Source organism: Olea europaea, unplaced genomic scaffold (assembly GCF_002742605.1).
Source record: "Olea europaea var. sylvestris unplaced genomic scaffold, O_europaea_v1 scaffold2048, whole genome shotgun sequence".
Lineage (NCBI taxonomy): Eukaryota > Viridiplantae > Streptophyta > Magnoliopsida > Lamiales > Oleaceae > Olea > Olea europaea.
In genome coordinates this window covers 92,285-105,844 of record NW_019238388.1, presented here as the reverse complement: position 1 = coordinate 105,844, position 13,560 = coordinate 92,285, and the positions used below count along the sequence as shown (strand labels likewise).

The 13,560-nt window shown below is 35.6% G+C and overlaps 2 protein-coding genes across 4 annotated transcripts; both read right to left on the bottom strand.

Annotated features, from left to right (window-relative positions):
* Nucleotides 1-443: 443 nt before the first annotated feature.
* LOC111379874 (probable serine/threonine-protein kinase PBL21) lies at nt 444-3,762 on the bottom strand. Of its 3 annotated transcripts, XR_002700095.1 has the most exons (7): nt 3,403-3,762; nt 3,228-3,284; nt 2,955-3,139; nt 2,573-2,762; nt 1,956-2,347; nt 1,260-1,629; nt 444-871 (listed from the first exon to the last, which is right to left on the bottom strand). XR_002700095.1 is itself a non-coding variant. In XM_023003311.1 (6 exons), exons 1-6 carry the CDS (start codon nt 3,488-3,490, stop codon nt 1,330-1,332), a joined length of 1,212 nt encoding a protein of 403 aa, XP_022859079.1. In that variant the 5' UTR covers nt 3,491-3,762; the 3' UTR covers nt 1,105-1,329. The 3 variants fall into 3 exon arrangements, 2 of the variants coding, with proteins under 2 accessions (XP_022859079.1, XP_022859080.1); XM_023003311.1 differs by lacking the exon at nt 444-871 and having other exon boundaries at nt 1,105-1,629; XM_023003312.1 differs by lacking the exons at nt 444-871; nt 3,228-3,284 and having other exon boundaries at nt 1,105-1,629.
* A 444-nt stretch (nt 3,763-4,206) lies between these two features.
* LOC111379870 lies at nt 4,207-9,397 on the bottom strand. The gene is made up of 9 exons (XM_023003307.1): nt 8,920-9,397; nt 8,103-8,139; nt 7,924-8,002; nt 7,779-7,824; nt 7,593-7,691; nt 6,388-6,456; nt 5,972-6,317; nt 5,719-5,873; nt 4,207-5,226 (listed from the first exon to the last, which is right to left on the bottom strand). Exons 1-9 carry the CDS (start codon nt 9,337-9,339, stop codon nt 4,423-4,425), a joined length of 2,055 nt encoding a protein of 684 aa, XP_022859075.1. The 5' UTR covers nt 9,340-9,397; the 3' UTR covers nt 4,207-4,422.
* Between the last annotated feature and the right edge of the window lie 4,163 nt (nt 9,398-13,560).

Genomic DNA, 13,560 nt, shown 5'->3' with positions numbered 1-13,560 from the left:
TAAGAACACTACATCTATAGATATGACATTTATGCAATTTCAATTATTGGATTATTCCTCTTAACAAGATTGATTTTTTAAAATGGGATCCGCTCGATTGGTGGGACAAGTTAGTAGAGCAAGCCAGGCTCACATTTGATGAAGTGAGCCAGCAAGTGCTTGGCTTATCCCGCAAACGAGCACGAGACGGCTTGTGTGGTGGGCTAAGCCAAGTCCGCCGGTGGACGAGCCGAGCAGCTCACCTCAACTCGGCACATTTAGTTCTTTCAGAATTGTGAAACAAGTGTACATACAACAAATGTGTTTCACATCCAAAGAACAACACGGAGTTAAATTTATCAATTCTCAGACAAAATAAGCAAGAATACTGCTATGAAAAAAATTACATTTATTGAAATTTTAGTCAAGGTGTAAATGGATTGACTCCCCCATTGAATCGGGGCATAGAAAAGTTCCTAACAGCCATTCCAACGAATTTCTGTTGCATTTAAAGATAAATCTATCTGGAAAATCACAAGACTGCAATTACAAAATCCTAACAACATGGGAGGGGTCGACTGGAGGGGAAAAAATACGAGATACTGGATGCTGCATTCGACTAAGATACACCTCAAAGAAGTACTAAATTGAGAAGGCGGCATAACGAAGATCAGAATGAAATAGAAAATGAACTGCAACATGTACACAAACCTTCCCAACTCATTAGCTTTAAAAGAACTCCGAGGATTAACAATGGGATAGAAAAATCAAGACAATCACGCACGTCTCACAGTTCTAAGTCGTGCAATTCCGAATTTATTTAACATCCTCGTGCTATACAAACTCAAGTAACACTTCCCAACTGTCAGGAATATTGGCAACATCGATTATTCTGTACAAGCAATATGAAGTTTGTCACACTTCCCTACAAACTCTCTCTGAGGCATAGACACCCGCGATGTCTTGGGCTATTAGCAAATGCATACATGAATAGATAAGTACATACGAGTATACTTCAATTGCAAAATATTCGAGCCAGTATTACATTCGAGGTGCAAATATGGGACAGATACATGTATGATTAAAAGCAACAGATTTTGACTAATCGATAATCACTATTTTAACAAATTTTTAAAGTCACAAAGATACAAAGATGAGCTCCTGAGTAAATTTTGAGCTAGCAAGAAGTGGCATCAATATCAAGTTAGCAACTCTTCAAATCTTTTCTCATACACTGAATAAATTTGGGAAGCATTTGTACATGCACGAATTTTGCTTACCTCGTAATTCTTCTAGAGGTGAAAAAAATTGAGTGCTCCATATCCTTCTTCCTTAATAGTTACAACTATGTTAGAAGCTTGATGTTAAAACATCAAAAGAAGCATTTTCAAGATCTCGTCTTCTCAATGGCGGTGATGATGTCTGATTTAAAGATCCACCTTTATGACGATCAGAGCTACCTGTCTGAGAAGCTAGGTATTCAAGTGCTGTAACAATATCACTGATGGCAGGGCGGAAACTTGCTTGTTCCTGAAGACACATTGCAGTAATTGCAACTGCATGATGCAGACTTCGGACAGAGAAGCGCCCCTCTAATAGCGGGTCAGCCATCTCAACAAACTTCTTCCGGTCTTTAAGAAAAGGACGAGACTGCAAGAGAAAGAAAATATTTATGTTCAGAATCAAAGCCATAACGCGTGAAGATAGAAATTTTGTAGAACCCATTTTGATAAATTATGTGGTCATCCAATTTGAGTGATCTGAGATCAGTGGTGGAAGACATTTCAATTGTGTAATGTTAGAACCTTTATAGTTGGATAAAGAAGTGTAGCTGAGATTAAAGATAAAATAACACATGTTGTGGGATATCCTACTTAAACTGTGGATGTTAGAATCAAGAATTGAATAAGTTCTTGTAAGTCCTCCAAAACGATATCTCATGTGTGGAGTTTTCTGCTAGAAGTGTATGAACTCACCCACACAATAAGATTCTGCTCTCCAGGCTTTCTGGTGCAGTCAATAACCTTACGTCCAGTTATCAGTTCCAACAGAACCACGCCAAAGCTATAGATGTCTGATTTTAGAGTCAATTTGCCACTCATGGCATATTCAGGGGCACAGTATCCATAAGTTCCCATCACTCGTGTCGATACATGGGTATTCTCACCAACGGGTCCTAGTTTGGCGAGTCCAAAATCTGACAGCTTGGCATTGAATTCATTGTCCAACAATATGTTCGAAGATTTCAGATCACGATAAATGACTGGTGGATTTGCTTTGCAGTGAAGATATTCAAGGCCATGAGCTGCATCTACAGCAATCTTCAGCCTTGTGCTCCAAATCAATGGCTTCTGACCAGGCTCTAAATCTGAAATTGTGAGAATGCTTATAACTAAAAGACGACTCACATTAAAAAAAACTTATATAAAAATTACTTTAGAGGACTTTCTTGATTCGCAATTTGTGCTTTTCCTCTTTTGCAGGAATGTTTTTCCTGAGACACTGTACCAAACTTTTCCAACAGTGGCATATGGAATAGAAAAATGAGAATTCAGACTCCAAAAGGGGGATGCATTAAGTAATAAGGGATTACCGAAAAGATGATACTCCAGGCTCCCTAGTGGCATATACTCGTACACCAAAAGTCTCTGGTCTCCGTGAGCACAATACCCGATCAAGTTAACAAGGTTGGGATGGTGCAGCAGACTTAACATCAAAACTTCTACGATAAATTCTTGATTCCCCTGAAGGCCTTCGAGATTTAGTTGTTTGACAGCAACAACCTATCGTGAAAATCAAACAACCAGCATTAGCCGATAGTTGGCTAAATTACAAACTTCCCATTATTGAACTTCCAATTTGATCGATAATTCATATCAGTTATAACACCACGATTCTTTTAATATTTCTAATAAACAAACAGGTTTCATCTTTTTGAAATAGGAAATCAAATTGTATAGCAAAACAGAACTTGCCATATCTGAATCTAGGCAGCCCTTGTAAACGCTTCCAAAACCACCTTCCCCGATCAAATTAGATTCTCTAAAATTTTGGGTCGCCAACGCAAGTTCCTTGAATGTGAAGGTACGAGCCACATTGCTATCTTGGCCATTGTCTTCTATGCCTCTTGCTCCCGCAGAACTTCCCTTTCCCCTACTCCCTACACAAATTGATTCATCAAAGATTCAAAATCCGTCATTACAATTTTTATCATATATCGAATTGTTCAGTTATTTATCATCTCATACTCTCACTAAAATTTGCCTTTCTATTCGCACCAACTGCAAATCCTAGCAATAATTGATCTAAACAAAACAAATATAAATTTATATGAGAAAAAAAAAATTAAGCACATTTTAGAAAAACAATTAATCGAAAACTAATTCTGTACAAATAAATGAGCTGAGAGAGGAAAAAATGAACCTGAAGAGGCAATGGATTTCGGGGTCATATCTTCATCGTAATCCCTCGCATTCTTACGTCGAGGGGTCATACAAGAAAAGCAACTCATCTCCTTTTACCCTTTTCCTGATCTCTTCAAATTATATTCCCCAACAAAATTGAACCCTCAAATTATACAAGAATTTACAGAGACAAGACCCCAGCAAAATCACCTCAATCATTCAAATGAAATCACGTCATTATGCAATAATTCAAGCCAGCATTTCCAGAAATAAATAAAAAATAAGAAACTAACTATAATTAGGAGAGAGAACAATTACATATTCCCTCCCCTTATGAAACAGACAAGGCCAACCCCAGATGAACAAAGTCACCACATACAAATATCTATATCTACCAAAGAGTGTGTGCATAATTTATAAAGCTACAAAATATTGTCTAAATTCAACAAATAGAAGCCCTGAATTTCGGGTGGGTATATGCCTTTACCATTGAATAAATAACTATTTTTAGTTCTATATTTTTATATGGACTCCTATTTTAGCGGCACTTTTAACGGTAATTACTTACACCCTTCTCTTTTGTGGAATTCTTCTGCAATAACAAAAATTTAACTCTCTTTTCTGTGTATAGTGTGAGTTGGTACCGTTGCAGCCTTCAGTTTTTTTGCCTTGATATCTCAATTCATTGGCCGTAAGAGATACTGTGTATACTTTGTTGCAATCTCAAAATACAAATGAGCACCCGTGTTTATACTTTAAAAAACCGGGTCATGCAAATCTTCTTAAAAGATGAACAATATTGGTAACTTTTTAACATCATAAATAGACAAATAATTCGTCACATTAATCAGAAGTTTAAATGTTAAAAAGAGTAAAAATTCTTTAGTTTCGACTTTCAACTAAAAAAATTAGATACATCATCTATACAAGCTCTATCTCCTACACTATCGACCTGCAGCCCCAAATCGTCTTGGGATCCCCCCGAAATCCAGTCTGCCAATACCAAGGAGAAGCTGCAGCCATCAATGAAAATCAATTCTCAGAGCTGTAAAGCCAAATCTGGTTGATGGGGTGAACCTATCTGTAAGCTAGAACTAGGCGAACCTCCCTGAACTCTTACATTCAGGTCCGGCGGAATTGGAAGGGTATGTCTTTGTTGCATTGACAACGCCTGCCAAGACGACTTGCCAGAGTTCCTGTCACTGGGTTCTGCATTAGATCCCGGTTGTAATGTATTCCAATTTTTGGGCAACTTCGCTTCCTCAAGAATAACATTATCTGAAGCTGATGGCTGAGTCATTGACGGGTTGTTTCTGGGTACCATTTCAAGCGTTTGAGATGGTCCCTCATCCCCACCAGAATGTCCAGGCATGGCTCCTCTTGAAGTCCCCATTGCAGATAAATTATATCCAAACATACCACTAAAACCATTTCTGTGACCCTGATCAATAGAGTTCGACAGAGCCTGGAACTGTGTTCTCAAACAAGCTTCACCCGGTGCAGATGCCTCATTCTGGCTGTCCAGTTTCTTAACAGCTTCAACCATTTTTTCAGAAGGTATGTATGCAACTGAAGAGTTTAAATCAGAATTTGACGACATCACCAGTCTGCTTGAATGGCAATCACCAGTTGGGTTGTTCGACAAATTCTGCTTCTTAGTTGAAAAGGTCAATGGCCGTGATGGTGCTTCATATTGTCCCACCCAACCAGGACCAAATTTTACTCCGGCAGGTAACACAGAATGTATTTTCTTCGAAGCAACCTTCCAGGCTACAGGCCCGAGATTTGCAGCAAACCTAGCCAGGCTGCAAGCATAAGCAAGTGGCTCAAAGTGAAGACCAACCTGTAAGTTCAAAAGGTCAGTTGTAAAAACCTCAGCAATAAGGGCAAAGAGTTAATTAGAGAAACAGCAACAGATGGGGCAACACCAAAACGGAAGCAATAACCTTAGCACCAAAAAAAAGACTCTGATGCACGGACACTCATGCAGCCTACTAGGGCAACATGTCCATGTCCAACACGTATCGCGTCATGTCAGACAGCGAGACTCCTCAAACAGTACATGACATGGATCAAATAAGCCATATGACATGTCCTATTTTCAATAATATTGTTTAAATTTGAAACTCAAAAGATACTTTAGGAACATTCCTTAGGCAAGTATTCAACGTGGCAAATGTCATATCCTATAATAAAAGGTACCAAATAAAGATATAATATATAAAATTTAAGACTTTAAATTGACGTGTCCTGACATGTCCATGTCCCACTTTTTAGAAAAATCATGTGTCACCGTGTCCGTGCAACTTAGATGACAGGTTATCAAAATACATACCGGCATCAACTGCTTCATATCTCCGACAGAATTAGAGAAAACAGATGGCTCATTGCCAGAAAACTGGGGATGAAACTGCCTGTAGGTGTCACGTCTGTTCTCGTCGACTGTAAAATGTTTCTTCCCATATTTCATATCAGCCTTTAGAATGGATGCTGCAAAATAGATTAAAAAGGATCAACTCCACTAGAAAAATCAGAAAACATGGAGTTCAGGTCAGTAGCACACTAGCACAAGGTATGCAAATACGAACCTGGAAATTCATCATTCCAATCAACCAACCACTCAGAGTAATTTTCACCATGTCTTGGTCGGTTGGATGACATAAATGGATCCGTAGAACGAAATCTGTAAAACATAGGCCCCTTTCTTAGATTGTAAGAATTAGACCCAGTTCCTTTATCCTCTCCACTAGCAAGAGTTGCACCTGAGGAAATCTCAGGACCGACATGATCCACAGGGGAAGTTTCAACAGACTTCTTCTGGTTCTTACTTGGAGGCCTCCCTCTCCGCACAATCTTGGGTTGTGGTTCACCGTCATCACCTTCATGTTTCAGATTTTCAAAGTCTCTCTTTGCAAGCTCACGCATTGTCCGTGCCTAATATAACACATTATTATATAGAAAGCAAGACATAAAATAAATTGAGTACAAGATGAATCTGACAAACCTGGCGAAAGTAAATTGTATCTGGAGCATTATACTGCATAGCATTTGAACATATCAAAAACACATCGGCCTGGAAACATAATGGCAGGACAAGTCAGCATTTACTCTACATCAATATTTCATGACATCAAGATTGACAAAATAGACAGGAAGTCAAAAACAGCAAGTGCTTCAAATGAAGCTCCAAGGGTATAATAGAGATCAGAATGATACAAAAATAAGGAATTTGCCTTGCATGATCTAAACTTCATCCAGGACAGTTAATTATAAGGGATTATTTGAATGATTATTTGTGCAAGGATGCATTATTTAGACAACTACTATAATAATCTAAAGGGAGAACTTAGTCACGAACTGAGTTAAGATCAATAGAATGTCAACAGCATGCTTCTCGTACGCTAAATGGACATCAACATGAAGTGACACTAGCACATGCGGTGGATATCTATCCTAATGAACACATTCATATTCTTGGCCTCTATTTTATTGGTATGTACATATTATTCTAATTTCTATACATTGATAAGAGGTGATCGTGAGCAAAGAAATTTCAGGATAAATGACAGAGATAGTAGCCAGGAAACTATGGACAATAATTCAATATTTATATCCTCACATTTTTATTGTGCAAGTCAAAAGCAATGAAAATAATCGGAGTAAACCACTCACCCCAACAAATTAAAGAAAAGCATAAGGGAAATCTCTATCTTCAACAACCAAGAAAAATTGTTATAATTTTTTTGTTATTCAACCAAACAGATTAGTGACGTTCCCATCAATTTTAGGACAAAAGAAAGACTCGAACAATAATAAAATGGATCACAGCATCACAGAAGATTAATCAAAATAGAATTAGCACAGTAAGCTATAATGCAAGCCAGAAGTACAGCTACCTAGTTCATGTAAAGTAGATTAATCAAGTAAAGAAAAGAGTGCTGTGCTAATTCTACCATATATTCTAGATCAATGCCCATAAGAGGGAAGCTCTGAAAAGGTTTCAAACTCAAAAGTCTAACAAGCATAATAATTTCAATATGACAGAAAGAGAACCATCTAATTTCCCATGAAGACAAGCAGACAATCCCAGATCTCAAGATAATTTGCTTGATTCTGTAATCAACTTCAACATCAAAAGAGATTTCAAACAAAGAGATAAATCTAAATAACAAGTCCAAAAATTCTAAGCTCAGATAATCCAATTCCAACCTCCAATTCTTCCAAATTCTTATACACTCCACCATCAAGCTTTTTCCTCACAGTCCCAAAATCCATAGGGTGCTCGATTATTTCATGATAATCAGGTAGCTGCAAAGAAACAATTAGCTCTAAATCAACTAATTAAATATTAATAACTATTCTTTCAGCAATGAACATGTCATTTCTATAAAGCACCTCATCGGGATCCACAGGTTCAGAGAATACACCATGAGAATCCTTCCTGTTTCAAGAAACCAATAATGATAGGCCGTCAAAATATCAAAATTGAACAGTGCTAAAGAAACATCGATTTCTAGAAAGCTAAAAGAGAAAAACATACTTTTGAAGTCTGTCAAGAATGAACACCAACAACTTTTTGTCTGGCAAAGGTATCGTGGGACCAAACCCCAATGGTGACCCTGTCCACAAATTAATAAAATAGCCACAATTAGATTAGATCAAAACACCAAAATTTACCAACTAATTTTCACAATAACCGAGAAGAATTTTGGTAAGAACCATGTACAGTATCCGTCGTTTTCAGAACCTTTTTCTCCTGCAAAAATTGATAGAGAACCCATTCGTAAGAGCACAATAGTTAAGCAAATAAAGTAAACAAATTACAGAGAATCATTGACAATAAAAGTTACAGTTAAAAGGCGGCCAACCAGCATTTAACTGAACGAGTACAGCAAAGAATTATACAACTATCGGCTAAAGAAAAATAATCAAATCAAAGTAAAGACAAATCTCAAGAAACGAATGCTTTATAAACATAAACAGTATATATTAAATCTCATAGAAGTCTACATAAATAAAGGAAATTATTTAAATACAAAAAAATTAATGATATAATAAAATATAAGAAGAAAGATATGCATGAATTTACAGGTATCTATGTATAGAAACTCGAAAAAGTAGAACAATTTATATATAAAAATAAAAAATAAAAATAGAGAGATATATTATTTATAGTTTAACAAACACAGAAAGAAATTTGACTGAGTCAAAATACAGGCTCCCACTTCAGATCTTGGAAGTCAGAGCACCCAAAAATCCAAAAAAAATAAACGTTAATTTTCACGCGCGAAATCACAAACCCCCCCTCCAATTTGTGTATTAGAAAAAAGTAGAAAACCATCAATTTTTTTTCAAAACTAAAATGGCCCACCTCAAATTTTCCCAAAATAGCATATCATTTCAATGCAAATTTTCAAAAGCAGTACCAAAACTTGAGTACCTTACTGAAACCTCAATTTTTTTTCTCAAAAAATAAAATAAAAATACAAACTCCATATTTTGAATTTTCGGAAAAAAAAAAAAATAAATTCCCAACCTGGTTGGAATTGGATACATCTTCGCTGGATCTGTGATCAACGGCATTGATCTTGCGTTTCTTAACACACTCCTCCTGATCCTCTCCATCCTCGGCATCCGAATACTCATCATCCTCGCCCGAACCCGAATCCGAGTCTCGAGAATGCCGGCTCTGGTTCTGCTTCTGATTAACATCATAACCCGATTGAGGCAAGCGAACAACGAGCTTCACCTTCTTCTCTTGCCTCTCGTCTTCGTCGTCATCGAATTCCGGCTGGGGAGAACTGGAATTATTGAAATTAGGGTTCCGGCGAGTGGATCGGCGGTTGATGGTGGGGATAGGGGAGTAATTAGCGTGTTTTGTAGGGGTAAGTAAGGGTTTTGCAGGGCGGCCCTTCTTCTTCCTCTTCATCGCCGTTGCTGTTGCTACCTTACCCATTGCTTTGGGCTTCGAGGGATTTAATTTTTTTTAATTCTGAATTTTTTTGTATTTATTTTAGAGAGAGAAAGAGAGGGGGATTAGAAATGCACACGACGGACGCTTTACGATGTCGTTTTTTGAAAATACGAAGTTTCTTTTTTGTTGAGAAAGGACAAAACAAATGAGAAATTACCTTAAAAAATAAAAAAGAAATGCAAAAGAAAAGAATAGGTGTCACAACTTGGCTTTGGAAATTTAGATTGTTTCGATGCTAGTTAAACAAAAAAAATAATGTTATTTTTAGGTTCAAAATTAAGGAGTACAACTTGTAAGAATCTCGAGCCATCTTCCAATCTTATAAACCAGATCGGCCCATAGTCCCATAAATATTACAAGTTAGGTTGAATGTTCCGATTAATATTTTTAATAATTACATAATTAAAGTATTTGTGAAACATAAAATATTTTATAAGTGAAACCAATAATGGTAAAAAAATTATTAAACTGTCAAGCTTATCGTAACTAACAAGTTGTCAAGCCGAAAAATCTAACTTGGCACGAAGCAATCCTTAAATCGAACCAACTCAACTTAGATTTAGGGTTTAATGGTAGATTGCCCGAGGCATTAGGGGCCTAGTTATTTTGACACGACTATTACCTTACAACTAACGTTGTAAACTTTGCTTTTAGTACTAAATTTCATGTTTCGACCAAAAAATAAATGAGTAAATCTTTGAAATTTTTCTTGATTTATTTATAATACAAGTTGTATTGACAAGTCCAACCAATAGTGTAAACCTAAAAGACTAGTGCCTTTTCTGTAAAATTTATAAAATGTTTAACATAATTTGGTTGATAAACTAGAGGATGAAATGCTAATCCGAGTTGGATAGATCTTAGATTGTAAAAGCCTCCATTGAGCTTAGGCCCTATTTGATACGACAAATTTTTTTATGAAAGTAGAAAATTAAATTCAATTTTCCACCCTTTTACATGTTTGATTGGCTAAATTTTCCCTGAAATTGGTTCCTCGTTTTCCATCTTTTTGAGAAAAATGTTTTTCCATGGGTTTGGTGGTTTTTGGTTTTCCAATTTTTTTTTTTTTTTTTTTTTTTTTTTTTGCAATTGAAACAAATTCTATCCCCGATTATAACAAATTATATCCAATTTTTATAAAAAATAAAGCCAAACGAATACCAAAATATCCAAAATTTCAATATTTTCTAGGTGAAAAATTATATCAATTAAATATATTTAATTGACAATTCCCAGTAAAACGAGTGTTTGGAATTCATTTTCTTTCCACCCAAATTCCATTCATACAATCAAATGGACCCTTATTGTTCTCACATGGTAACCTTATTGTGCTACTTGACTCAATCTTCAAACTCTCGTTCTTGGATTATACGGCTCAAGTGTAGGCCTTTTGCCTCACCAATGGTTGTACCTGCATAGACACGAGCATGAACTAGCTCTTATCATGTCCAAGCTTACCAATTCAAGATGGGGCTCTTCCTTGGACAATAACACAAGGAACCGCTATTGATGGATTTGCTTCGAAGGTCAAGTCAGTAGGACATGTCAAAATGTAATATAAATTCTTACAAGGTTGAGCAATTTATTTGGGTAGGAGTAACATAACACAGAACAAGTGAAAATGACCCTTTAACATTCTATTATTGGACTTGTATTGTTGACGGAATTGGTATGTATAGTGTAAATTACAAAACCTTACAAGATCGACCCATTTAATATCCCTACTCGTATGACTTGTATGGTTGAAGGAATTGGTATATACGGAAGTGATTTTCAGACTACTCCTGGTCTATATGGTGATGGGGATATCCTTGCAATAGAAATGGTTGAAATACTAATAGGAGACATAATTAAGGCCTTAGAAACAAGATCCTAATCTTTCTGCCCTTAATGGGAGTTCAATCTTTAAACTCCACAGGGAAAGATCTTGGAACATGAAGCTTAAGTCACTACCTTCTTGGCACGCTTGGTGCAGTAAGTTACATTAAATAAAGATTAATTTGAATTTGTTAACAATATACCTTCTAGGAAAGACTTTAATTTTAATTACTTATTCAATTGGTAACTGGTTGAACGGACATAAAAATGCTCAAGTGAGCAACTAAAGAAACAACCAAGCCATTAGTTCAAAATTACCAAAGTATAAGCATCAAGTGAGCGTTAAAAGAAACTACAATGTTAAATTCATCTTATAAAACTGCAGGTCTATATCAGTAGAAACATGTGCTGCAGTCAAACGCTGCTCCAAAAGAATTCAATCTTCTATGATAGTGCCTACTAATCGTCTTCCTTCTACAGTAATTAAAACAAAATAATATGTCAACATAGTTGCTGAGTTTTAAGTAAAACTAAATTGTATAGCTTAATCACAACTTACCTCTCCACTACCCTCATCATCATTAACCTCGGACTTTAACTTGTCAGATTCATCATCATCATCAACGCCACTAGCCTATATAAATAGTTCGGCGCAAGTCATTCAATATTCCAATCTAAACTAAAAAGTGTATAACACTATGCTTTTCATAGATGGATTACCAATTTCTTGTTGTAGTTTGCTATTTTTTGCGCATATTCCTCCTTTCGCTTTTCTGCCTTTTGTATAAAAGGAGTTTTTTCCTAATTTTTTCATAACATTAGGAAATTTCTCAATAAGAATAAAATATAAACAATAGCTTGAATTGCATATAATTACCTCATCACTCATGGACTTCCACTTATCTCCACCAGCTTTTCCAACCTATATAATTATTTTTTCCCAAAAAGAAAATCATAACTCAAAGAAAATTATTTGATCTCTCCAAGTGCAAATTGCTGGCATAAATCTTTTAAGCTTCAAAGAAAATTAAAAAAGAATGACGAACTCACAACAGCAACTGATTTGTTGCTCGGATGTTTTTAAACGGCATTGAACACAGTAATGGTCTAATTAACCATCAGCCAAACGGCATAAAAATAATGATATATAAGAAAAATAGACAGAAAAGATAAAATTGACAAAAATGCAAATGAGGCATACATGAAAACAAAGAAAGCACTTGGAGGCCTCTTTGGCTTGTTTGGATCCTTCACTTTCTTTTCCTTCTTGGTCTTCCTCACAACAAGCCTGATATTACCATGCAAAATTAATCACAGATAACCATAGTTTCAAACAAAATGTCATGGACGAAAATGAAATAAAAATGCATACGCAATATCACAAAAACACAGAGAAAAGTTAACCAATACTTGCGAACGGAGCCAGCACCTGGCGAGCCGGCGTGGCCGCACGTGTTGGCTCCGTAGAAAAAAGAGTTTGTACGTTAAAGAAGTTTGCTGCTAACAAATTTGGTCGTAGCTCATATGGTATGGCGTTAGTTTTGCATCTGAGAGGCGCCGGTTCGATTCCCCTCTCTCCCACTTCTTCTTTTAATTCCTTTAACACAATATAAATAATAATTAAATAACTTTGTAGTATTTTGTTTTCATTAAGGGGGATTTGTTTAAAAAGCCTAGTCAACAATAATATTTGGTAAAATAGGCTATGTCAGTACTTTTTAGTTAATTAGCCTCTAGTCTACTTTATCAAGTGTTAAAAGTTTTAAACACCCTTCATTTGAAATATTTACAATATCCAATCAAACACAAAAATTTACCAAATTTAAATGCTCATTTTTATTCTAACTTTTCGTACACAATTTAAACCAATGGGAAAAATGGCATACTGCCTTTTAAACGATTGAATGTCGTTTTAACTAATATTATGTTTGTATTACTTTATATTTCTTCGTATCCACATAAAAATTAATTTAAACAAATTTTAATTATATTTCGAGTTCTATTGAGTGTCCATGATGCAAAACGGCATGCTGTTATTATAAATCATTTGATGACGTTTTAACTAAAGTAAACAATTTTTCACTAATTTTTAATGAAATCGAGACCCCATAATCCAAAATTCCATACTGTCGTTTTAAATGATTGGATGTCGTTTCAACTAATTTCGTATATGCCTCACTTTATTTTCACTCATATGCACATGACAATGAATGAGTGAAAGTTTTCATTACATTTGGACCCGAGTAACAATATAAAGTTCACAAAATAATGATCTATAGTATTGTTTCGTGAATAAAGTGAATTAGATATAACTACAAATGACAGTAAGTAAGTTAATTCCGATTATATTCTAACTATAAGATAATATATTCAATAAATTGCCTC

Excerpts from the sequence above, each read along its gene's own strand:
- LOC111379870 (XM_023003307.1), bottom strand. The coding sequence starts at position 9,339 with ATGGGTAAGGTAGCAACAGCAACGGCGATGAAGAGGAAGAAGAAGGGC. Across the intron at positions 5,874-5,971 it reads TTGGAATGATGAATTTCCAG|CATCCATTCTAAAGGCTGAT; the intron begins GTTCGTATTTGC and ends TCTATTTTGCAG. Across the intron at positions 5,227-5,718 it reads ATATGAAGCAGTTGATGCCG|GTTGGTCTTCACTTTGAGCC; the intron begins GTATGTATTTTG and ends TTGAACTTACAG.
- LOC111379874 (XM_023003311.1), bottom strand. The coding sequence starts at position 3,490 with ATGAGTTGCTTTTCTTGTATGACCCCTCGACGTAAGAATGCGAGGGAT. Across the intron at positions 3,285-3,402 it reads GAAATCCATTGCCTCTTCAG|ATCAATTATTGCTAGGATTT; the intron begins GTTCATTTTTTC and ends TGTTTTGTTTAG. Across the intron at positions 2,763-2,954 it reads GCTGCCTAGATTCAGATATG|GTTGTTGCTGTCAAACAACT; the intron begins GCAAGTTCTGTT and ends TTTTCACGATAG.